Source organism: Micropterus salmoides, unplaced genomic scaffold, assembly GCF_014851395.1.
Source record: "Micropterus salmoides isolate LMB-PRFRI ecotype aquatic unplaced genomic scaffold, ASM1485139v1 Ms_hic_scaffold_11, whole genome shotgun sequence".
In the NCBI taxonomy this organism is placed as follows: Eukaryota; Metazoa; Chordata; class Actinopteri; order Centrarchiformes; family Centrarchidae; genus Micropterus; species Micropterus salmoides.
The window spans coordinates 27,885,657-27,910,244 of record NW_024040152.1 but is presented as its reverse complement, the minus strand read 5'-3'; the positions used below and the strand labels follow the sequence as shown (position 1 = coordinate 27,910,244).

The following is a 24,588-nucleotide window of genomic DNA, read 5'->3' as shown; positions in this document are numbered from 1 at the left end:
TATCCAAAAAAGGGAAGCAGGAAAAATTAAACAAACACTGAAGTGATGTTGAATATGGATTTTTGCACTTGTGCACTGCCACTACCACACCTTCCCCTCTTCTCTCCCAGCTCCCCCCACCCCCCTTCTTTCCCAGATAAAGAACCACTTGGGGCTCAAAGCAACATATGGAAGTTGGTAGCCCAGAAAGTCACACAGCACTTTATTAAACGAGACGCAATTCCAAACCACTCCTCTCTCTCCTCCTTTCTCTAACTAATGATCCAGAAAAACCTGGCAGTGGGACTGATCCCTCTGTTGTCATGATTCTTTTTTAATTAGCGCTCTGAGGAGACCTTAGGAGTGAGGACTGGATTATTTACATCACCCCTGGCTCTTTGCTACGACCTAGCGCAACCTTATTTTATAATAAGACACATCATCACAACTATGGCACACCTAGAGCACTTTATGTACTCAAAATTGGACTGGGGAAAAAGGGTAGAAGGGAAGAGATAGTGTGAGACAAGTTTAGCCAAATATTGTTTTATGATGCAGTTAAAGATTTGATCTGTATAGCAGCAGTGTCTGTTTTCAAATATGATAAGGTTTTAGTCAAACTTCCATAAATATACTTCACATTTATGTGGTCAAATTCTGTACTAGGGCTTGAAATTTCAGAAGACTTGACTCTTGATTCTTGTCCTTCAATGAATCTGTAATTGCGTATGATTGCGGGTCAACCTCAGGAGTCGTCTATTTGACCTGAGTGGCTTATTTAAGAAATACTAGCTTTTTATATTGAACAATTAGGGTGAAATGAGAGCATTGGAATTCACTATTAATATAATCACTGGGTCAACTCAATGTTAAATAAAATAATAAATTTGGCACATCCTTGTATGCAAATGTTGTGGGCACTGCATAATCTACAATACTCACAAGGAGAAATAAAAAGGTGGAAGAAAATGCATTTACGCACGCAGACAAGAATTTTGCCAGATCATTGCTGTAGGTATTGGAACATAGCAAGCAATGGAAGGGCTAAGAGTTTGAAACATTTTTTGGACACCGCCATGGCAAAAAAAACCTTGAGCAATTTTTGTTGATTCAACAATTTTGGTTAATGGGTACCACATCTATTCCATAGCCTGTAATTACAACAGCTCAGTTTCCAATCTCTGCTTCGCATGCTGGGATGCCTCGCAAGTCTTCCTTGTGGTCGCCAATTTTCCGCCATTTCTCAGGCCCCATCCCCTGCCTGGTTCTTAAGAGCATGTTGGAGAACACATAGGGAGGAGACCGCCCTTACTAAGACAGGTGACCTAAACAATTTCATCATATCATCGCACCACCCAAATCATTTAGGACAAGGATTGTGGGAAAAAGGTTTAAGGTTAACATCCAAGGGACAGAGGACCTATTTGTCTATATTGTTCCATTCCCGGCCCCAGGTTTGACTGACAGCCTACGCTCGCTAGGGTGGCAGTATCCAGTGTACAGAGACCAGGAAACAGACCATTCCCTTTCCGGGGATGTCTCTGGAATCCCCAGAAGATCTGTGCCATGTCGGGGAGGTGCCCTGGAATTCACTGAAATTACAACTCCCATTGTCCAAACAGTGGATACATGTGAAGCATGTTGCAGATTACGCCAATTACTTAAATGAAAAGTCACTGAAGCAACACACATTTTTATATGAAAATGACAGTGTTACAAGAAAATAACGTGACTTGTGGTTTTTACTTCAATCTTCTGTTGAAAAAAGAAATCTTCAGCACATTCACTGCAACCATCTGTCAGACATGGCATGGATCAGCATAAATTAGGAAAGTAGACTACTTACACAAATGGTTTTGCTTGTTATTTGTGTTTTTAGTGTCACCAGAGGTGAGTAAGCCATGAGCCTTACAAATTGTAATTAAAGGGCCCTATTTTCCCGTGTTTTTGTGTCTGTGACTAATGGGGACATTTTTTGTGCCAGTATTGAGCAAGCCTGTTGCAGTCAGCAGCAGCGAAACAGCAGCACTGCAAAAAGATGCCAAGATATCTGGGGTAGTTGCGCGCCGTCAAAGTACGTTCATTTGCTTATTTTTGCCAAGGAAAGGCTCGGATTGTTATTAGGAGTGTCTGACAACATTATGGATTATTAAAAGAATCCCTAGAGATTGAGCTTTTTAAAAAGTAAGTAAGATCCTGCTTGTTAACCAGAAAACAGTCGCTTTATCACTCTGTTAAAAACTGCCACACTCCCTTGACAAAAAAAATAAAATAAAGTTTACCTTGCAGAACATGGAAGTTGCCGGTCTACCGCTGCCTCAATCGGTTTGTTTGTTTGTGTTATTGTGTGACTTTGGTGTTTTAAAAGGGTCACCAAAGTCACACAATAACACCACTAACTGATAGACTGAGGCAGTGGTAGACCATAAAAAGGTAAAAATACTGTTTTTGCCAATGGAGCCTGGTAGCTTTGAACAGAGCAATATAGCGACTGTTTCTGGTTAAACAAAAAGGATCTTACTCTCTAGAATAAAATAAATGCTCTCTCTGTGTAGGGATACTTTCCACAATGTTGTCAGACACTTAGAATAACAATCTAAGCCTGTTAGTGGAAAAAAACAAGCACTTTAGTGGATGTACTTTGACAGTGCGCAATTGCCCGCAAGGATTAACAGTTATAAAAAAATTAAATAAACAATTGTCCCCATTATTCCATTCCATTAACCAATTATTATTAGTCACAAAAACATGTAAAAATAGCATCCAGATCAAAAAATATCAAAGCTACCCTTTAAGTCGGTTGGCAATCCTTCAGTTGTTTGTTCTGTGGCATTTGTTTTAGGCAGCATCAGCATTTTTTAAGAGAATATAAAACAAATTCTAATTGTCCTTCAGCCCTCTCAGACTATATTTGAGCACAAATGCGCTTTCACAACTCATGCGCCCTTTTGTTGTGACATTCAGCCTATCACTCGCCTTCAAAATAAGTATATCCCATGACCCAACCACTCTTTTAAATTGAAATATAACTGAAGAAAGCTGCCCATGAAAACAGTCCTGTCCCTTGTTTTAAAGGCTGACTTGCCAATCTGACTTGCAAACTTCCAAAAGCAACAAAAGTGTAAAATAAACAGAGATGGTCTCAACAGAATGAAGGTGGGAGTGAGACGCTGTGTGAGGTAGCAGCTGTGGCTAGATAAAGAGGTAAGGATTATTGTTTTCTTTTTCAGTAAGGCTTCTATTTGTTTAAAGCAGATAACTGACAATGTGAAGTATCTCTGCATGGCATCCAAAACACAAATGTCTATGCTGTGTCTGCAGCACAGGAAGAAAATGTTTGATACATCTAAAGCAATCCATATGCTGTCATGGCACAGGAAACTTGAACATCTTTGGGGTGAGGGGTATAGCCAAAATAAATAAGGTCATGGTTTCTTTTGAAAACCCTTTAAAAGATTTATTTTCTTGCACGGCCACGTGTGCTTATGGAAACAATTAACAGCAGGTACATTATGCTTTGGGTTGTTGGTGCGGGATTGGCAGAACACTGGCTAGACATGCTTCTGCAAGTCATTTTACAGAGATGAATAGCAAATAGAGAAGAGAAGATAGATAGCAAGGAAAGAGCTTCAGAGAAGTAAGGGTTATTTAGGGCTCATCTATATTAATGGCATAGAATACAGAAGACAGTGCACCCGAAGCCAGAAGACGGCAATAGAGAAGGTGGGACAGGAGCTCTGCCCTGTTCACTCAGAGTGGGGGTCTGTAAGTCCCGTAAATCCCCACCATCTTCAAAGGCTAGACCTTTATTTACGGTTTACTTCCACCAAACATGTCTGCCACTGACTAGGACCATGAATCACCTCCCAACCCACCTAGCCCCTTCCCTTTAACACTTTTTAGTTGTGTGGGTGATAGGCTGATCGGCACTGCGGCTGAGGTCAGAGAGGCCATGGGGAGTTTAACTTTGCAAAACACTGCTAACACCAAAGTGCCTCGGCAGATTTAAAGCCCTCCAAAACGCTGAGCGCACAAATGAAGCAAAGTAGAACGCTAAGCAGAGGGATTTTCCCCCTTTCTTTCCCTGCTTCTCCGTCTTACCGTGTTGGTGGGGTCGTCTTGGAGAATGGCATCATAGTGCTTGTTGGCCTCGTCGTACCTTCAAAGAGAGAGAAAGGAATACAGATTTGTTTTTTCAACCAATCCCAGTCCCCAGTCGGGTAAAATTAGGTGGTGGGGAAATCAAACAGAGTTCAAGGTAATCAAGTTTCTGTATACAGCGTGGCAGGTTGCTATGATTACAGCGAGGCTGTACAGAAATCAGCGGTGATCTAAAGGAAGAAATAAACACTCAGTTAAGTTTAGTTTGCTGGTCACACAGCCGACATTGTGCGAGGCGTATATCATTTCACAATGAGTCATGAAATCAATACAAACAAAGCACACTATTTTGAAGATTGAATTTTCATTTGGTTGTATCCAGTTTGATTCACCTTTAAACAAATTTAAATTGGTGCTTTTAAATCTGTCCAGATCCGCAGCTAAGTTGTTGGTTCAGTTGTCCATCTCTTGGCCCATTATAATATCACAATACACACGTACACACACCCACACACACGATAAGCAACAATATCCACCACAGCGTGCCTCAAACTGTTGGACTGAACCCACATGATATGTTTAAAGGGAAAATTTAGGAGCTGTAAATATGAAATCATACGGTAAAGACATCTGGGGATAGGAGACGTGTGCACTTCACTCATGTCAAATCAGGCACTGAGGGATGATTGTAGGATTTTTTTTCTATTAGGGGCAATCTGCAACGCTGAGGTATAAGCAGCCAAAGGCAGAGGATCAGTGATCAGAAAGTGTCCCGCCCACAGCCTGCATCAGACAGAAGCAACTCTGGTTCCCATTAGCACTGAGAAGCTTCCACTTCCAGCACTGCTGCTTCCCTCACATTCACTTTATTACTCAGCCACACTTTGGGAGATTTCAGATGGCACCAGGCGAGCACTCACGAGCCACTTTGATTTGCTATATTTATTTAGGAACCGTGTGTGTGTGTGTGTGTGTGTGTGTGTGTGTGTGTGTGTGTGTGTGGTGTGTGTGTGTGTGTGTGTGTGTGTGTGTGTGTGTGTGTGTGTGTGTGTGTGGAGGGGAATGGCCTTGTTGTTTCAAGCTGTGTCATTCAAGTGTAACTCTGCCTGCTGCCAATTAGATCCTAGTGTGTCGTTTATTTAATCTGACAGTATTTAATCTGACAGTGCCGAAGCAATCACTCTCAATTATCACGTAAACTCTGACATAACCGATAAACCAGCAATGGTGATCCGGATGGGAAATGTTAGCAAGGTAGTAAACATATTGAATTGCCTTTACTTCAGCTCAGTACATTCACACAGCCCCGTTTTGTCTTTCTTTCTCCATTCTGCTTGCTTTCTTTTTAAAGAAACTGCAGATTCAAAAATAAAACTGAAGCTGAGATTGCGGTGACATGGCAGTATTTACAGGGCCAAGACATTATCCCGTCCTGTTTTGGTCTCTGTACCAAAACAGGGCGGGAGAGAAGGCATGAAAATAGGGAGGGCAAAGAGAAAGAAGAAGGGTAACAAAAGTAGGAAATAATGGGAGGAATAGAAACCAGAAAAGATTGAGGGACCCCCAGAATAACAGTGGGATCCGACCACTTCCTTCCCGGGAATCCCTAACTCAGGCTAAAAGGGCCACAGGACTACCCAGTGCTGAACCTTTCCTCTCTCCGTTCCCCTCTTCTCCAAAGGAATGCTGGGTGATCCAACATAAACACAACCTACCCCACACACATACTATACTTACACACACCCAGACCACTGTACCACTTAGGATCTGCTAACAGTTTCTCGCCCCCAAGCCACCCAAAGCACCATACAGAACAGTGAGGCTGCGCTTGTTTTGCCTCCTCTGTTTCTGGAGCATTCGGTGCCCAATGCTTACCTTTCCAGAGCTTCCAGCCTCATGCCCGATAATCGCTTCACTCTGTGGCTATCTGGAAACTGCTTCCTCAGTTCCTGTAGACAGGTCTGCAAGGATGTGGGCAGAGGAGAGAGAGAGAGAGAGAGACCAATTATAGTTGGCCGTAACCCAACTTTGTTACACTCTTGCTCGCACACACATACCTCTACAGATACAGTGGGGAGAACAAGTATTTGATACACTGCTGATTTTGCAGGTTTTCCTACTTTATAGATAGATAGACTTTATTTATCCCGAGGGAAATTCAAAAAGCACGTAGGGGTCTGTAATATTTATCATAGGTACAACTGTGAGAGATGGAATCTAAAACAAAAATCCAGAAAATCACATTGTATGATTTTTAAATAATTATTTTGCATTTCATTGCATGACATAAGTATTTGATCACCTACCAACCAGTAAGAATTCCGGCTCTCACAGACCTGTTAGTTCTCCTTTAAGAAGCCCTCCTGTTCCTCCTCCACTCATTACCTGTATTAACTGCACCTGTTTGAACTCGTTACCTGTATAAAAAGACACCTGTCCACACACTCAATCAAACAGACTCCAACCTCTCCACAATGGCCAAGACCAGAGAGCTGTGTAAGGACATCAGGGATAAAACTGTAGACCTGCACATGGCTGGGATGGGCTATAGGACAATAGGCAAGCAGCTTGGTGAGAGGGCAACAACTGTTGGCGCAATTATTAGAAAATGGAAGAAGTTTAAGATGACAGTCAATCTCCCTCGGTCTGGGGCTCCATGCAAGATCTCACCTCGCATCAATGATCATGAGGTAGGTGAGGGATCAGCCCAGAACTACATGGCAGGACCTGGTCAATGACCTGAAGAGAGCTGGGACCACAGTCTCAAAGAAAACCATTAGTAACACACTACGCTATCATGGATTAAAATCCTGCAGCACACGCAAGGTCCCCCTGCTCAAGCCAGCGCATGTCCAGGCCCGTCCAGCGAGAGCCCCGAAACCTGAACGACCTGGAATAGGTGTATGGAGGAGTGGGCCAAAATCCCTGTGTGCAAACCTGGTCAAAAACTACAGTAAACGTATGATCTCTGTAATTGCAAACAAAGGTTTCTGTACCAAATATATTATTAAATATTAATACTGCTTTTATGTATCATTTATGTAATGAAATGCAAATTATTTAAAAATCATACAATGTGATATTCTGGATTTTTGTTTTTGATTCCGTCTCTCACAGTTTAAGTGTACCTATGATAAAAATTACAGACCTCTACATGCTTTGTAAGTAGGAAAACCTGCACAAACAGCAGTGTATCAAATACTTCTTCTCCCCACTGTACAAACCACCTGTCTCCAAAATGTCATATTTTGCCTTTATTTCAACAGACTGAAAAGGTCATTTTCACAGCCTTAGATGTGAAAATCTGCTGTTAGCTCTGTAGTTTAACCACACATGCTACTATAAAAAGAGTGAGGAGGATGCTTTCTGCCACTTCCTTGAATGTGTGCATTCACACAGTAATGAAAGAGGTTAGGAATGCTTATAATCACGATCAGCATGATCCTGAATGAGATGAAAAAGTCTGTAGTGTAACCTGAATTGTTTGCGCTATCCACAAGCTGAAGTCTGGCCCTTCTGCCTTTTTCAAAACACTGGCAGTAGGGGGCTAAAAGAATAGCCAACTAATTCCAGTGACTGAGTTCTGCCTCTGCTGTACTGAATGAGTCAGTCTTTTTGCCAGGAGGGTCGTTTCATCCATACCAATTGGTGATTACCAATACCATTTCAATTACCATGATCTCTTTTCTTTTCTTATTCCATGCAGATCTGACCATTTTTAGAGCTATGAAGGTTTCAACAAGAACTTAGAAACATCACATTAAGCTTTAGGATGGCGAATAAATCCTGAGGGAAAAAGCAGTTTAACTTTCATGAACAATGGCCAAGTTCAGCTAACACTTGAAGCATGCTTCTCCACTCATTTGCTACACCCTCCAATTCCAACTCTCAGCAAATTGTTTTTCCAAAGTACAGACAGAGTAATACCATTTAGCCAAATTCAAAATCAGATTTTCACATTTGGCAGAGGGGGTTGCTGCAAAGTAGGAATGGCTGTGAGAGAGCAAAACGATGGCTTTTGAAACTGGGTGTGTGAGGAAGAACGGTAAAAACTTACCAGAGCCAAGTCATCCCGACTGCAGTCCAGCGCTGCAATCATCACCTGTTCATAAATAATCCATACTGGGCAGAAGAGAAACAGACAAAGACGACTGTGTTAACACCCTTTCCATTCAACTGTCTGGTGTAACTTGAAAAAAATAATGATATATTAAAATGTACACTCAACGTCCCAAATTAGAGTGTGTCCCCAACAGCTGCACATCATGTTTTCTTACTCACACAAATAAGCTTCCATGATGTGTATCAACAGCTTACGACTTCATTCAATGAATGTTCCCATTTCATTTAATATGTAATTAATTATGATTTTTTGTATGGAATACACTGAAGGTAATGTTGCTAGTTAAAAAACCATACACTAATTTAGAACTTGGAAAGCACTTCAGTAATAATACTAATAATAATCAGCATAAATGCAGGAACATTTCAAGTAAACGCCCCTGTGTGAAGCTTTACAGTCATGTTATTCATTTCCCCACAGCAAGTTGGTAATAAATTACTAATTCAATTTCAGTAATAATGTTAAATCTGAGAAAATTAGGTTTAACATTATCAAGGAAAACAAGTTCTTAAGTTTGGTAGTTGAACCTTCTGAAAATGATGCTACATTTCACTCATTCTTGGATGTCTTCCTCACACCTTGTAGTAGTATAACCTTTATATATACAGTCTATGAGTATAACCAATGCACAGAAAAAGCAGGGGAGAAAGTACATTGCTAACATTGTTAAAAACCCTGTTAATACTTTTGTGCTGAACTAACATTTCAGTACATGCCATGCTGTTTCTCATCCCTCACTCTGGGCAGTGTGACGGTGTTAACAGTTACTGTGGTTCCCATGCCAGAACAAGTTTCAACAGCTAAATGTGGTTGGGTTCACAACATAATGTGTCTCTTTAACTAAAAATTAAACAATATGTATATATCAGTTTCAACATAAACACAATAAAAAAATTAATCTGATCAGTGAGAGATGTGAAACCATTAGTGTTTACATAAAGGTGCTAAATACCCTGACACTACTACTAGTACTGGGATACCCCTGTCCCAATACTTTTGGGGGGAGGGGCTGTTTTTTCATGCTGTGGTTTGTGCTTTGTTAAGGGAAATCTTAATGCTAAAGCATACAATATTAGTCAGTAGTTCTTCCAACAGTCTGTGTTTGGCCTTTTCCTCATTCATTATGACAGTGCCCCCTGGCACAAACGCAGCTCCATAAAGAAATGGTTTTCCCAGTTTGGTGTGGAGGAACTTGACTGGTCCGCCAAAGCCCTGACCTAATCCTATCCAACACCTTTGGGATAAACTAGAACGGAGATTGCGAGACACGCCCTCTCATCCAACATCAGTGTCTGACCTCACAAATGTTCTTCTGGATGAAAGGGAAACAGTTCCCACAGACAAACTCCAAAATCCTGTAGAAAGGGGGGGGCAACTCCATATTGATGCCTATGGATTTAGAATGGGATGTCATAAATGTAATGTGTAGGTGTCCCAGTACTTTTGTCCATATACTGTATAAGTATGCTAGTTCAGTTCAGAATCAGAACATGAAGTTGTTAACTCATAACTTGATACCTTAAAATTGTATATCGCCGAAATTTTCATTATTTCTCAGTTTTGCTGACCTAAACTTTGTCGTTACCTTCTTTAGTCATTCTGCACCAATGGAAGTAAATGAAACCTTGAAAAAGTTTCAAGGTCTATAGGTGTCCCTATTTGTAAACAAGTAGGGATGCACCGAATGTTCAGCCACTGAAATTAATCTAAATTAAAAAAAAGTTACAACAATTACGTTGACATGTCAGCAGTGTGAAAGCGTTTTAAAGTGTCTGAGAAATATGCACAAATCGCCGTTTGCACACACTGTTCTGCTGAATTGTCTCCTAGCACATCCACACCACCTGTGGCTGACTTCAACTGACAACGAACGGTCTGACCTGCTTTGAGTGTTTCTGTCACTCATGTGGGAGAAGGCGATTAAGCTAGCCACACCTAAATTTGGAGGGCACACATATTCGAGCCTTAATGGTAACATTAGATCCACTGAATCAGACCAGTGCGAGCTGACAGGCAGGTTAGCGACTTTATCCTGTCATTGTCTCTCTTCACAAACACAAGTGTTGCAGTATCAGAGTCCTACCTAAAGAATGGCTGTTAAGTCTTCATGTTACACACTTTAACATGTTTCACTTGGTGGTTACATTAAAAAAAAAAAATGTTTTTTTTATTCAGTCAACTGTAACATTATAACATACTGACTAATAGCCTGGCTACAGAAGCCAATTAATGGAATTAATACAACATGTTAGACGGACAGCTTTGACAAGTAAACTGGACATGTTCAACCAAATGAACACCCCCTGTTAATTGAAAATAAATAATAAAATCCCAACTCCACCCAAAAACTGTCAGGTTGTGCCAAAACAAACAAATGCCTCAAGCTTTTCTTGACTTTAATGATTCCAGCTCTTGTTTTGATAATTGCCATCTCATTTCACAGCCAATTTAAGAGCTGGTTTCAATAAAACCATGGCCTGTTAAGTGTTTATCCGCCTCTTTTGAGGACTGTATGAATCATAATGACTAAGGAAAAGAAAGAGTTTTACGGGGTTATACAGCAAGACTGTACTGTTATAAAGGAAACCATGACCTTTAATATGTTTATGGTAGGTAAAAGTCAGCACTGTTTCAAAAATAAAATTTTAAGAAATCAACAGCATACTATACTTTGTGCGCTACTAACCAACAGACTATGTTTACCATTAAACATTTCACAGCACTACAGTTACTATTTTGTTAACTGTATCCCTGCTTACGGTATGCCTGTAAAGTTGTTTTCTGCTTTTATTGATAATATATTATATTATTGCCTACTCATCATTTAGATCACCAACCAAAAGATGTGAAAACATTAGCCTTAACTTGTTTCCATTCATGCTTCTCTAAGTTTTTCCAAGTTAAGTATTTAACCTTCGTTGTATTTCTGGCTTTTCATGACAGCGTCTATCTGTGTTTCCCACATCACAGGAAACCTAAGATCCTGTTCAGAAATTTATCCAGAAGAAAAATATATACCACAAAAGAGAGAAAGAAATCTAGCCAGCAGAAAATCACCCACTTAGATCAATCATACATCACACAGAAGTACAGATGAGCCCACAATCAATAACATTTGACTATTGTTTTTACAGAGGGACATTCAATGGTTTTCAGTGCTACAAAGCCGAAGGTCCTCATCCTTATTTTTATTTTTATTTTTTAACTTTGAACAGTCCTGCAGGCTATACTCATCCCCTTTTTTCTAAATTATGATGGAGGAGCTGCCACAAGGAAATGGTGACAAGGTATCTGTTGTGTTATTACCAAAACACTAGTGTGTTTCCCCACTAAACCGAGTTTGTCATTAAAAAACACAATTGTCTCAACTTATGAAGGGGCATTCTCAACTTCCATCGTCAACCGCTTATCCTGCGTACAGCGTTGCGGGGGGGCTGAAGCCAATCCCAGCTGATATTGGGTGAAAGGCGGGGCACACCCTGGACAGGTCGCCAGTGCATTCTCAACTTGTCTGATCTAATTTCTAAATGTCCATCTGAAACGTTACACCCCATAGTCTACGCTGGGAAACGCCTTTGTGTGTTTGATTGCTAAAAACATTCTCTGGAATAATCCAAAATTATGTACTGATTTATTTAGTCTTGACACACTTACTGTCATCTCCCAGTTTAGATGCATGTTCACTAATGAGCTCTTCACCAACATCCACAATTTGTTCACTGTTTCTGCAGTTATCTTCTCTCCATTTCCGCAGCTTGTCTCTCATCTCTGTGGACAAAGTTGTTAAACCATAAGGACAGCCCTGATCTGTATCAACAACAGTTTCCAACATAATGTGTCAAGCCTGGTGCTTAAACTGAGAGTGTGAAATACAGGACAATTATATTTATGTGTAATAAGATTTTCAGTAATCTTCTGTCACCCAATTTGACGTGTGCGATGGGACAGTTAACAGGGCTATTTAGACAGCCCATAAGTGTCAATGAATACATTCAGGTCAGATTATCGGATTATCAGAGAAAGAAGTAACATACAACTTCTATGATTATGTTTGTGCAAGTAGTACACTGGCAAATACACAACGGCACTAATATTATTAGCATTACTGCATAATTACTGTATTATGTGTACATTGGAGAATAAGACATCTAGTCCGAAGTCGCTATAAATAAGCTGACGTTGACCGAAGCCATGGTTGTCTAGCCATGACTGGCTAACATGCAACAGCCGTTAGCTGGTTATCAGGAAACAGACATCTCTTACTACTTAACATTAAACGCGACACTAGCACCGTCAACAACTAAGTTTCAAATGACGGCTAGTGAGTTGGTATTAATGCAAGTTAACGTTACTGTATGGTTGATACCGATTAGTTAGCTAACCATGCTAACTAGCATTAGCTAACAGCTCTACACGCTGACTTGTTAGCTCGTATTTCAGTCTGGGACAGCGAGGACTGTCCCCATGCTCTCCCACATGAAGTACACCAAGAAAACACAGAATGCCTTCAAAAATATAAAAACATGTCTAAATAACACTTGAGGAGAATCTACTTTATCTTTTGTCTTACCTTCCCAACCCACATCGTACATTTCTGCTACCGACGCCATCTTTTCTCTTTTGACAACAAACGCAGTGCCTACGTCATGGACTTGTCAACTGTGGGCGTGTGTAACAATAATAAAAATAATAATAATAATAATTGTTTTAATCATGTAATGATTATTACACGATTAATAATTATTGAATAATTATTCAGTACTATTTATCAGTACTAATAATTATTAAATACTTATTAGTACTGATAAACATGGTGTCTCGTTCTACAAATGTTATGATATGTGATAAGATTTATTTAAAAAGCAAATGTCAACAGAATCACTTTGTTTTGTTCATATCCATTCAAGTTGCACAGCAATTGCACATGTTCTAGCTCATGCACAGGGCTAATGTGTTTCTAGTGCTATACTATAATACTGTTCTCATCTGTAACACCACAATGGTGGAACAAGCTACCCCATGCCATCAGAGCAGGGGCGTCCCGCTCTAACTTCAAGAAGCTCTTGAAAACTCATCTCTTTGGAGAACACTTACTCTTATAACACCTCTAACCCCTTACCTCTAACATGCACTTTGTGTGCTGTTCTGCTTCTGTCTCCTCACAATTCTCTTGTATTGATTGCACTGTTCATTAACTCTTCCTTCTTTCCCAGGGTATTTATCCCATTGATGCCATATGCACCAATTGCTTTTACTAGTATTGCTGCCCTTACTAGTATCTATTGTCATTTGTAGATCTCTTACTGTATTGATGCTCGATTGATGTTTATATGTTGTTCCTTAAATGTAAGTCGCTTTGGATAAGTGTCTGCCAAATGAGTAAATGTAAATGTAAATATAAACCTACATTTGCATACACATTGCACTGCTCAGCCCTCAGCAGCATGATGGTTAGCAAGATAAAGCAGACATTTACAATCCAGATGATGTCGTTCTCATGCTCCACTTCCATTTTTATTTAATTCCCCTTCTAAGTATTGGGTAGGACAGGCAGCTGAGTCTAGAATCAGTTTTCTCCGAAAATATAAAATGTGCTTTCCAAGCACATCTACCATTTTATCCTGATTTCCCTCAGGAGCCTTTGTGAATCTCATCCCCTCCCTGTGTATGCTTGCTTACACACTTCTCTCTTACCACATTACACACTTGTTGATGTGGGCTGAGCAAAAACTTGCTTACAGAGACATTTCAGAGATCTGATGTCATATCCAGTGCTGCTCACTGCACATAACCTACTGTTATGCATACTTTGTCAATGTTCTATTGTAAAGGGCAACAAGGAGAGGCTGTTTTTAAAGGACACTGATATTGTAAAATAGCCTAGCATCATCAGCAATGGGCAAGTGCACAAGGGAATGATGAAATGTCATCATCTCTGTCAGGGAAACAAATAATAACACTGTGTACAGTTTAAGTTACGCTCAGCTTTGGCGATCTGTGCACTTGTAATTTTCAAGTCTGCACATGGCAGTCAGTTGATATGTGGTTGGATTTTTGCTGGAACACAAAATACCAAAGAAACCACATTAATACAATCATACACTGTCCTTTGGGGTAGAGGGCTTTCCCCTTTCTGCCAAGGTGCCACTGAAGGCCAGGGCCCTAACAGTGACCTGCAATAAACACCATTCAGCGGGCGTGACTCTCGGGATTTTGGGACATGATGGTAAAAGTGCTCTGTGAACAAGCTGTCTATAACTTTGAGATGCAGCTGGATGTGGTGGTGGTGAAAAAAGCCTCTTGACATAAGGCGCCTGTTTAACTTGGAGCCGCTGTCTTGCACAGACATGTCACAATATGGGAGATCAATTGCAGCCATCTGAAAACCCAAATTGTACTACTTGACTGGTGCTTACGTAGGTTTCCATGCTCTGGAAGCCCCCACATATGTCACACTGGACAAGCATATATATATTTTCCTTTTCAGTCTCCATGTAAAAAAAAAAGAAGAAATATTCCAGTAGAAACACTTCACAGGCATTATATTTTGATTTCTGACAGAAGCAATCAGAGCTGGCAATCTCTAAAATGAAAAGTTATGGACTAAAAATTGAGGTGAGGTTGAGGTGCTCTTTGTGGTTTTCAAATAATTCCTGTTCCATCTAGATTTCTTTTTCGTCGGTGTTGCATAGTGAGTTGCGGAAAATGAAGACAGATGCAATTAGCAACAATGTTTGGACTCAGCCTTGTGGAGCCTACGGCACCGTGTTTACTTTGAAATCTGATTAGGTCCCCTGTCTGACCAAGTTGCTTTCACCACACCACGAATAACTCTGTACAGATGACTTCAGCACGCTTTGCCTCTGATGGACTCTCTCTATTGCACCTTTGACCTCACCCATATCCTGAGTGAGAGGCTCTGAGAGGGAAATTATGGCACATCACAATTAGGCTTCCTCACTCTCCTGCTCTTCTCTCTCTCTTGGCTTCGGTGCCAAGGACAATATTCAGCCCCATGTCAGAGCAGCACCACGCTGGTAATTGATGTAACTCACACAGTACAAAGCTTAGGATGTATTACTCCCCTGACACCTCATGTAGTAGCGCGATTGCTTATTGTGGATTGGAGTATTACCACATGGAGTATGTTATGTGTTGCTAGATTGGTTATAATAGCCAGTCGTCCTTCCTCATTCCATTTGAACAAGGATTTAACATCACCATGCATGACATTACCTCCATAGGACTTCACCACGGGCTGTTGGTGATGGCCACGTTCGTCACGAGGAGTAATGGTAATTTAGAATTAGAAAAACACACATGAACACATTCATGGGCTGGAATTTCTAACATATTGGAGGACATTTGAGCCTAATCTTACATAACCCCTGTGTCCACTTAAAGAGAAAGTTTGATCTCCAAGAGAGTATTTGGCAGGAACGTGACAATTTTGACACCTCCAAGCATTCTCTGTCATGTCCAAGAATCACATCACCTTCATCCTAATTTGCTGCAGCTGGTAAAGAATTGCAGCAGCATTTTTTGAATGGTTCCAGCTCGAAACATAAAGCACTTCTACTACCTCTCAAGGGGTCTAGGTTGAGGTTTCACATTCATAGAAGTCATGGCTATTGTCCACTGGTCTTACTTTCTTTCCATTATTTCAACAGTGGTTTTATTCAGAGGCCCCCACTTATCTACATAAACACACACAATAACAATTATCACAGAAATGTGAAATCCACAGAAAGAGGAATATTCAAATCTCATTCCCCGTGCAGTCGAAGCCTGTAACTAAAACAGCATAATCTGGAGTTATCAGGTTTCACTTTTCTTTTCTGGTAAGAATGTTCATGACCACAAATTTGGAGATAGTGCCATGTTCTCTGTAATGTCATGTTTTCAAAGAAAATTGCAGAGGAAAAGTGAAGTTATGCAGAACGAGAGGAGCGAGCATGGGAGCAGAGCTTGCTGGGGAAGGATTAGAGGGGTCAAATATTGATCGACTCCCCTGTGTGCGTTCTGTGATATCGCTGATGTGTGGGAGCGCAAGTCCCCCCTTGTTTGTTTAGCGGACATGTGTTGTGCATATGTTTTGCCATGCTTGGTGCCACTGGGTGCTCACTGGAAGTTTGCATTGTTTTCTGGTCCTGATCGATAACCTTCATCCCATTGCCATCGAGTGTGACAGTGCTGAAGTCAGCACTGGGCTCTGAATCAGGAGTGTGGGCAGCTGATTTATAACCTGACACGTACTCAGAGCGAGGTGATGCATATCTAATATGTTTACAAAAGAATCATTGAAATTCATATGGGATGCTGGAATTCGGATTCAGAGCAGGGATGCTTGGCTTTGCAACATCCAGCGCCGAGTCATTTGTCTTCAGGACGTATTGATTTATATTTTGACAGATATTAGAACGAGGCCAGTGGTGGGTGTCTTTGGCAGTGTCATCTCCTCTCCCTCTCTTGGATTCATTTGTTGACCAAGAAAGCTTTCAGGGAACTGGAGAGCTGAGGTTTTCATGGAATATTTGGCCCATCATTCCAGCGTCCTTTAAGTTTATCTCATTAAGGCCAAGGAGTATTTTCTACAAGACAAACACCGTAGAATGATGGATAACTGTTGTGCAAGTTGAAATGTGTTGGTGTTCCTGACAAAGCATCCCAGTATTGAACCTGATTATCATGTGTGGTCAAAGACATCACTGCCTACAACTGCTTCATCCTACAAAAACACACACATGCTTTGATTTACAGAGACAGAAATGGTGGATGATGATTTATATTTACTCCACTTTTATGTGCTTTGTTTAAACTTTGATAAGCCTTAAGCCCAAACCTCTTCATTCACTAGACTGGCTGGGTACTATGGGAGTTGCTGAAAACAAATCATTAGTTGTATTTACTGTGTTGGTTGGGTTGAATGAGAAAGCACTGTGGCAGGAGGAGATTACAAAGTTACAGAAACATCTCCCAGAAGTAGTTACGTTAGAGAGAAGTCCACCGTATCTGCATCCACTGCAAAATTGAAGTAGGGCTCACGTTTGCATAGCCTTGGTCTCAGTGGAATAGTTTGACATGCTGGGAAGTACGGGATCGTGCTTGTAGATTTGAATATCAAAGAAGAGTGGCCTTCAAGTTTACTTAGATAAGTTCCATGCTTGAAGTAATGCCACTGCTGCATATATTATTGCATTCAAGCAGCAAAAATGAAAACTTCCTGTAATCATCCACTTTACATGCAAGAGAGAAATATTGTGATTCTCCTGAGGAGATGATATCTGGGCTTTTCCTGAAAATAAAAATGTACTGACAGCTTTGATAGTGCAGGACTCATCCTGAGCACAGACACATCATTTCCAGTGATTTTACTGTATCAACCTGGAATATGCGTGCAACAGTTTACCTGTTTGCTCTGCAGAAACACATTTAGGTTAATAATACCGTGATATCAAAATGCCACATTTAAAGAATGAAATTGCTGCTGTGCCATGTGTGTAAGTTGTAAATTGATCCTGCTGCTGTGTGATGGCCACAGCTATTTAATAAAATCAAGGAATAGGAGCCTACATTCAACATTAGTTTGGCTTGAAATATTCACTTTCATATAAAAGTGGATATTTCAATCCAAAAGTATGAGAGTTCTGACAGGGTGGGATTTGGAAGTTAGGAGATGGAGCTCAGGTGATATTTAACTGATGCTCATTTGTTTAATTTGTACAAAAGCTAAAGTGTAAAAATGTCAATTGATAGTTTTACAAGAGGTTATGGGACAGACTATTTCTCCTGGAGCAGTGACTTCCTGGAGCAGTGACTTCCTGGAGGGTCTGCTGTTCACCGGACAACCAAATGCTGACTTTGAGAAGTCACTGATCGTGACTGCTCAAAAATTATTCTGGTACATAACCTCTCATAAAATCGATGGACTGGCAACCTGTCCAGGGTGTGCCCCGCCTTTTGCCCAATGCCAGCTGGGATTGGCTCCAGCCCCCCACAACCCTGTACGCAGGATAAGCGGTTGATGATGGATGGATGGAGTGTAAAAATGACATTAGCTGTTTTCCCTTGTTTCCAGTTTTTAACCTAAGCTAAGTGCACCTTCTGCTAGCTCCATTAAAACGACTTAAAACACACGTTGAGTGGCAATATATGTACACCGGGCACGTTATAAGACCCAATCAGAGAGCCGAGCGTGAGCATCTGCGTCATCATTTCTAAAGTCCTCCATTTTTGCCCATCCACATTAAAACGCTACCCCGGAATTTTTAAATGAAAACGGGATCGGCAGCGTTTTCAAACTTCGCAGTTTTAGGTCTTCATTTTCGCCGTTTTAGTCGAGAGGTGGAAACGTAGCACAAAAATGCAGTAGTGTGGATGGGGCCTAACTCTCACCAAGAAAGCAAATAATATTTATTACATTTTTCAGTTCAATTCAATTTTATTTATATAGCAACAAATCACAACAACAGTTATCTCAGATAGCACTTTTCATAAAAGAGCAGGTCTAGACCGTACTCTGTGATGATATTTACAGAAGTCCAACAGTTCCCACCAAGAGAAAGCACTAGGCAACAGAGGCAAGAAAAAACTTCCTTTTAAGGGGCAGAAACCTCGAGCAAAACCATGGCTCAGGGTAGGCAGCCATCTGCCTCAACCGGTTGGGGGTGAGAGAGAGAGAGGGCAAGAGAGGAACAGAGAGATGGAAGGAGAGAGAGAGGGGAGGGAGGCAGATTTCACAATATACAAACAGAGGTACAGACAGTAAAGGTAATGTTGCTATAGATTGAATGAATGATGGTACAGATATTTATAGTAGTGTTAATGATAATAATCGTAGTGTTAATGATATAATAACAATAATAATAATAGGACTAGTAACAATAGTTGTTGTAGCAGAGGGTGTCGAGCAGGAACACGGGGGCAGCAGGTGACCCGCAGCCACAGATCCAGACTCCACAGCTCCAGAGCCAGAAACACCTGCAGGAATAGATAGGAGGAGAGAGGAGAGGGATGAGAAAGCACAAGACTACAGGAAAAGGAAGAAGTCGAGCTATAGCAGCATGACTAAGGGATGGTTCAGGGCTCACCTGAGCCAGCCCTAACTATAAGCTTTATCAAAGAGGAAAGTGCTAAGCCTACTCTTAAATGTGGAGATGGTGTCTGCCTCCTGAACCCAAACCACAACTAACCCTGCATTCTGGGAGTGCGGTGCTCTGGTGGGGTAGTAAGGTACTATGAGCTCTTTAAGATAAGATGGTGCCTGACCATTAAGAGCTTTGTAGGTCAGAAGAAGGATTTCAAATTATATTCTGGATTTTACAGGAAGCCAATGCAGAGAAGCTAAGACAGGAGAAATATGATCTCTTTTCCTGGTTCCTGTCTGAACACGTGCTGCAGCATTCTGCATCAGCTGAAGAGTCTTAATAGACTTCAATCCAGCCTAGAAGTAACAAATGCATGGACTAGTTTTTCTGCATCACTTTTAGACAGGATATTCCTGATTTTTGCAACATTACGTAGGTGAAACAAGGCGGTCCTCGAAATTTGCTTAATGTGAGACTTAAACGACATGTCCTGATCAAAGATAATCTATGCATACTAAATGAGTGTCTATCAGGAAACTCCCTGGATCTATGCCCTTGAATTGCTTCATTGTCTCAATCAACCCTTGCCCATTTTCCCAGCTCTCTTTTGGTTTTCTCTAAGTGGATGGATGAGCAAGCTGGCACTGGACCCTTTAAAAAACAAGAGGTTGCGCATAGTTCAGGCCCTAATAGTATTCAGTGGCTAGGACTTTTTGATCTGTAAATTTGTACTACGCACCAAATCTGAGAATTCTATTAACGCATGTAAAAGCTGATCAAGGGTTAGTTTTGAAAAGAAAAACAATAGCATTCACCAAATTAACTAAACATATTATCTTTACTATCTACTATCTTCTATCTACTATCTACTATCTACTATCTAAGTCTTTTCCCAGTGAATACTCAAAAGGTCTGGATTTATCATGTTCTTGTGAAGTGTTATCAGCAAAATAACGTTAGTGTGGTGTCAGGTAAGAAAATTGAACAGAATCTGAAGAAATGAAAGAGAATTCTGCTGCACATATTTTCAAAAGCACCTTTTTTTTCAAAAATTAAAATTGGATGGTTAAAACAAGAGAAACGAAAGCAATTGTGCCTTCATATCACTGTTAAAACACACGATTCCTTGTCATTTTGGGTTTAACTTATGGTGTTTAAGGTATCTGAGAATGCGTTTTGGCTTTGCCTGGACAGGTGACTATTTTCCCACTGCTTCCTAATTCAATATTGTGTTATAACAAATATTATTGCCTACACAAAAAGTAAAATACAACTCACATTACAACTAAAAATGGAGGATACAGAGCATGTGTTCATGTTACATGGCCGAACAATTACTGGGTTATGATCCTTTTGCACTAAAGTAAGGACTAAGGTTGGAAGGATACATAAAGGTTTTCCTGCTTGGTAAGGGAATGTACTAAAAGGATTGGGGTGTTGAGGGGGGTTGCAACTGGAAAAAAATCCAGGGCCCTCCCAAGGATTATTGATGTTTTCTTTAAACCTTCATCTAGACTTGTCACAACACGTCAGAATAATTAACAGTGTTAAATTGGTACAACTTGTGCAAACATGTACTCCAATTTAAACCATAATATTATATTACATTAGGTTCTTATATACTGGAAATTCTAATGTACACATTAATGAAACCCTCATACAAAGACATAACTATTGTTCTCTGTATAATGGCAGTAAAAAGTGCCTTCTTCCAAAAATAAAAATAAATGCAATACCTTTTCAATCCTAATAATTTCTGTCAACCCCTAACTTTAAAACTTGTCAAGAATAGTAAGATATTCACGTGTGAATGACAAGTGTGATTCCTGGAGAGAAACAGGAGGGTTAAACATCCCATATCAATATTATGCAACACACAAAAGTGAAATACAAATCAGATTTTTAACATAATCACTAATTTGAATACTAAATAAAGAATTAAAATACTGAGCAGGAATGCACAAGTGAAGAATAATACTGTGCACACAGCAAGAAAATACAACCATGCATGTGCATTACTCACATTAGTAAAAAACATCATAAAAGCAAGTAATAGAGAAAGTCTTTCATTTCCCTTATAAATCCAACTTAGCAGCAGCCAAACTGGCTGGAGCTTTTGATTATTTAAATTAAATCAATGAATGATCTAATAAAGACACATTCCCAGATGATACTTGCCAACCTGACCAAGTGATTGTATGGGTGACTCTTTTTATTGAAAAACCTTTCCTGAAATAAAGCAGACGACATAAAGGAGGCTTCTGCAGAGAAAGGGCTGTGTTTTCTTTTTTTAATTTTAAGCGAGCAGCCACTGAGCCAGAGCTGACTGTCAGAAGCACCCAGTAAAACAGCTACTGGACATGATGAGTGGTGTCTGTTTATGACTCATTTCTACCTGCCGTCAGGCGGCAAGGGGAGGTGGGAGTGGAAGAGAGAGAGAGCCCAGTGGTAACAAGGGAAGAATTGTGTGAGGATACAAGACAGTGCCTTGTGGTTGTCAAGAAAACAAGGTACTAGTGAAACCTATTAGAGATGGGCCATTTAGTAGTTGATATTGGCTGTTGTTGGCTGGGTATGGTCGACACATGGGCACCTTTATGAGGCAGCTGCTGAAGTGAAGGAGAAAGGAGCATGCTTCAGATGTACAGTGAAGACATTCTACCCTTGTGGAAAAGTCAAAAGATTGGAAATTATCTGGTTGTTTTCATACAAATGTAACAGGCTTGTGAGTGGGGGCTCATCATGACTATATTTGCCCTCAAATGTTTTTAGTCCCATGAAGAAGTCATACACAGTCACACATGGGTTTTTCAGGAGAAATATTGGTGGTGTCTGGAGGGAAGCCTATGTTTTCAAATTCAACAAAACGTTCCCTTTGGGTCCTCTTTATAAATTAAACGTTTCACTGTATCAACACCACAGGGACATTATGGGTATTTTGAAAGGTTTACAAGTCACAGTCATGCATCCTTCTGAGAACCCACTGAAGCTACAAAAAAAAAACATCCACATTTCCACAGTGCAAAAGCAAGAATGAAAGGGTAAAAATGTTACCCTTTAGCTTCATATTAACTGTCATTGTGTCAAATGAAATATACTGAACCTCACAAGTGAAGATGTTACCCAAATGTAACATTTCTGAACTGTTATCTCTATTAACTTTGGACTTTTTGCTCATCATTAAGGAATTAGTAAATATAAATAAAGCCATAAGATTATAGTAAGTCATGCACACTTCAAAAGCATGACTGAAAACATTATTTGCCATTAGGGGAAAATGAGCAAACAATAAATAAAACTTAACAGTGTAAGCATATCTGCAGCCAAAACACATAAATTAAAAGGAAGATGTGCACAGTGGTGCAAGAGCTCATGTGACAGCTCAGAAAACATAAAAAGAATAAAATAAAACAAGTTTTCTTCCTATCTTACTTTTTTACCTAACTTATCTATCTATCTATTTATCTATAACACGTACATTAACTGTCAAAATAGTGCCCTATTATAATTACCTCATATTGTGTATGTAATTATATTAGTATACAATATGGACTTGTGATACGCTTCATAATCGCCCTGTACAATCAGCACCACAAGTTTTTCTTGTGAAAAGTCTATTTCCTGTTGAGAATGTTTTTGATTGGTCAGTCCCACTGTACATAGCTGAAACATGCCTTCCACTTCCTTTTCCCCGGAGCAAAGATGGCGGAATACGACCTCACCACCAAAATTGCCCACTTTTTAGACCGTCATCTTGTTTTTCCTCTGCTGGAGTTCCTGTCTGTCAAAGAGGTACGGACTATATTAACACATTAAGACTTCGGTACATTTTTTTTGTTATTTCAGTACACTATTTGCCGCTTTTGAACAGTTGTAAAAACCGTGTTCGCTAAGGAGTTGGTCACATTGTTTGTAGCTATGTAAAGCAGCCACACTTAACCGGAGTGGAGCCGGAAATGTAGCTTCCTGCCTTCAAAGTAAAAGCAGGTACACATCACCTTTGATTAAAAAGGACAATCTAACGAGGTGAACAAAAGAAAATAAACTACAGAACAACGTATAAGCGATTAAATGATGTATGTAGTGAAAATACAATTAATATTATGGCATGATTATATCGGGACATTTAAATATTTCCAATAGATTTTTACATTTGAAAATAAAACCTCGGAAGTCCTGCTCGTGATTGTCAGAAGCTTTACACTGGTAAACCCAGCCACGCGCTGTTTCAGATTCAGGCGGTTGTAGGAGTGCGCGTTTCCTTAACTCGAGTGTATTAGGCTGTACACGGTAGTTGGGCGGTGCTACTACACACGTTAGCATTCTGCTGGTCAGCGTAGTTGCCGCCCAGTGGAGATACACTGGGCAGTGAAACAGTCAGCTCTCTCGGGGTATGCTAACCTTTATAGGCTGGACAAAAGTGGTTCAGTTGCAATAATAACACCAAATGTTGGAATGCAGTTTAAGTCAACTGTTGGGAAGTATCGCTTGACAGCTGGAAAACCTTTATTAACAATGTTAACAACACTTATCACAGCCATTACAGCCAACACACGCCTGCCTCGTTCGCTAAAAGTAACGTTAGCTTAAGTTAACCTCTTGATTGAATTAGAAAGGTAACGTTAAAAACTAGTTAAGGTGTTTTGTCAGTTAAGTTTCTACGTTACGTTCAGTTGTCTGTAACTCCTACCTTTTTGTTATAGGTTGAGTTGAATGTTGTAATACGAACAATAGTCAGCATCCCACTGTCTTCTTTCTTATTCAGTACAAGTAATGTTAACTGAGATCATTTACATGACCATGGGGGGGAATGGGCAAAACTCATTATCCAATAAATACTGTTTCCTTGTAAAGGTTAATAAATTGGAAACGTAATGTATCTGTTTTTGTGGCTTTGATAGAACCTCTTGGTTAGATAATATTATTCAAAAACATCCCCCTCACCCTGTTTTCTGTTATTGGCTCTGTTTCTTAGATCTACAATGAACAGGAGCTGCTTAATGGAAAACTGGAGCTTCTCAGTGACACAAACATGGTTGACTTCGCCATGGATGTGCACAGAAGCCTTTTCCCTGAGAAGGAAATTCCCCATAGTAAGTGTTGACGCTTGGTGGATACACACACTACTCATCCACAGTTCTCCATCAATGACACACATAAGACCAAGGAAGATATTGATGTTTGATAAAAAGCATGAAAGGTTACTCCTCTACACCATTCAGAATTGGACAGCAGTAAACTTCATTTTACAGCGTTTTCAGTGCTGGAGTGCATGTACGGGTTGGTTTATGGTGTTGC

At 40.2% G+C, this 24,588-nt stretch overlaps 2 protein-coding genes across 3 annotated transcripts in view; one reads left to right on the top strand and one right to left on the bottom strand.

Moving 5' to 3' along the window:
* emc2 (ER membrane protein complex subunit 2) overlaps positions 1–12,857 on the bottom strand; it is a 29,406-nt gene extending 16,549 nt beyond the window's left edge. For both annotated transcript variants that reach the window (XM_038712093.1, XM_038712094.1), the window contains exons 1-5: positions 12,774–12,857; positions 11,858–11,971; positions 8,138–8,202; positions 5,956–6,041; positions 4,081–4,138 (exon numbers count right to left, since the gene is read on the bottom strand). In XM_038712093.1, the coding sequence (XP_038568021.1) occupies positions 4,081–4,138; positions 5,956–6,041; positions 8,138–8,202; positions 11,858–11,971; positions 12,774–12,813 (363 nt within the window). In that variant the 5' untranslated portion in view covers positions 12,814–12,857. The remainder of the gene's footprint in view (positions 1–4,080; positions 4,139–5,955; positions 6,042–8,137; positions 8,203–11,857; positions 11,972–12,773) is intronic.
* A 10,078-nt stretch (positions 12,858–22,935) lies between these two features.
* Positions 22,936–24,588, top strand: part of eif3ea (eukaryotic translation initiation factor 3, subunit E, a) — a 31,641-nt gene continuing 29,988 nt past the window's right edge. Inside the window, exons 1-2 of the mRNA XM_038712091.1 lie at positions 22,936–23,082; positions 24,266–24,383. Coding sequence (XP_038568019.1) covers positions 22,993–23,082; positions 24,266–24,383 — 208 coding nt within the window. The 5' untranslated portion in view covers positions 22,936–22,992. The remainder of the gene's footprint in view (positions 23,083–24,265; positions 24,384–24,588) is intronic.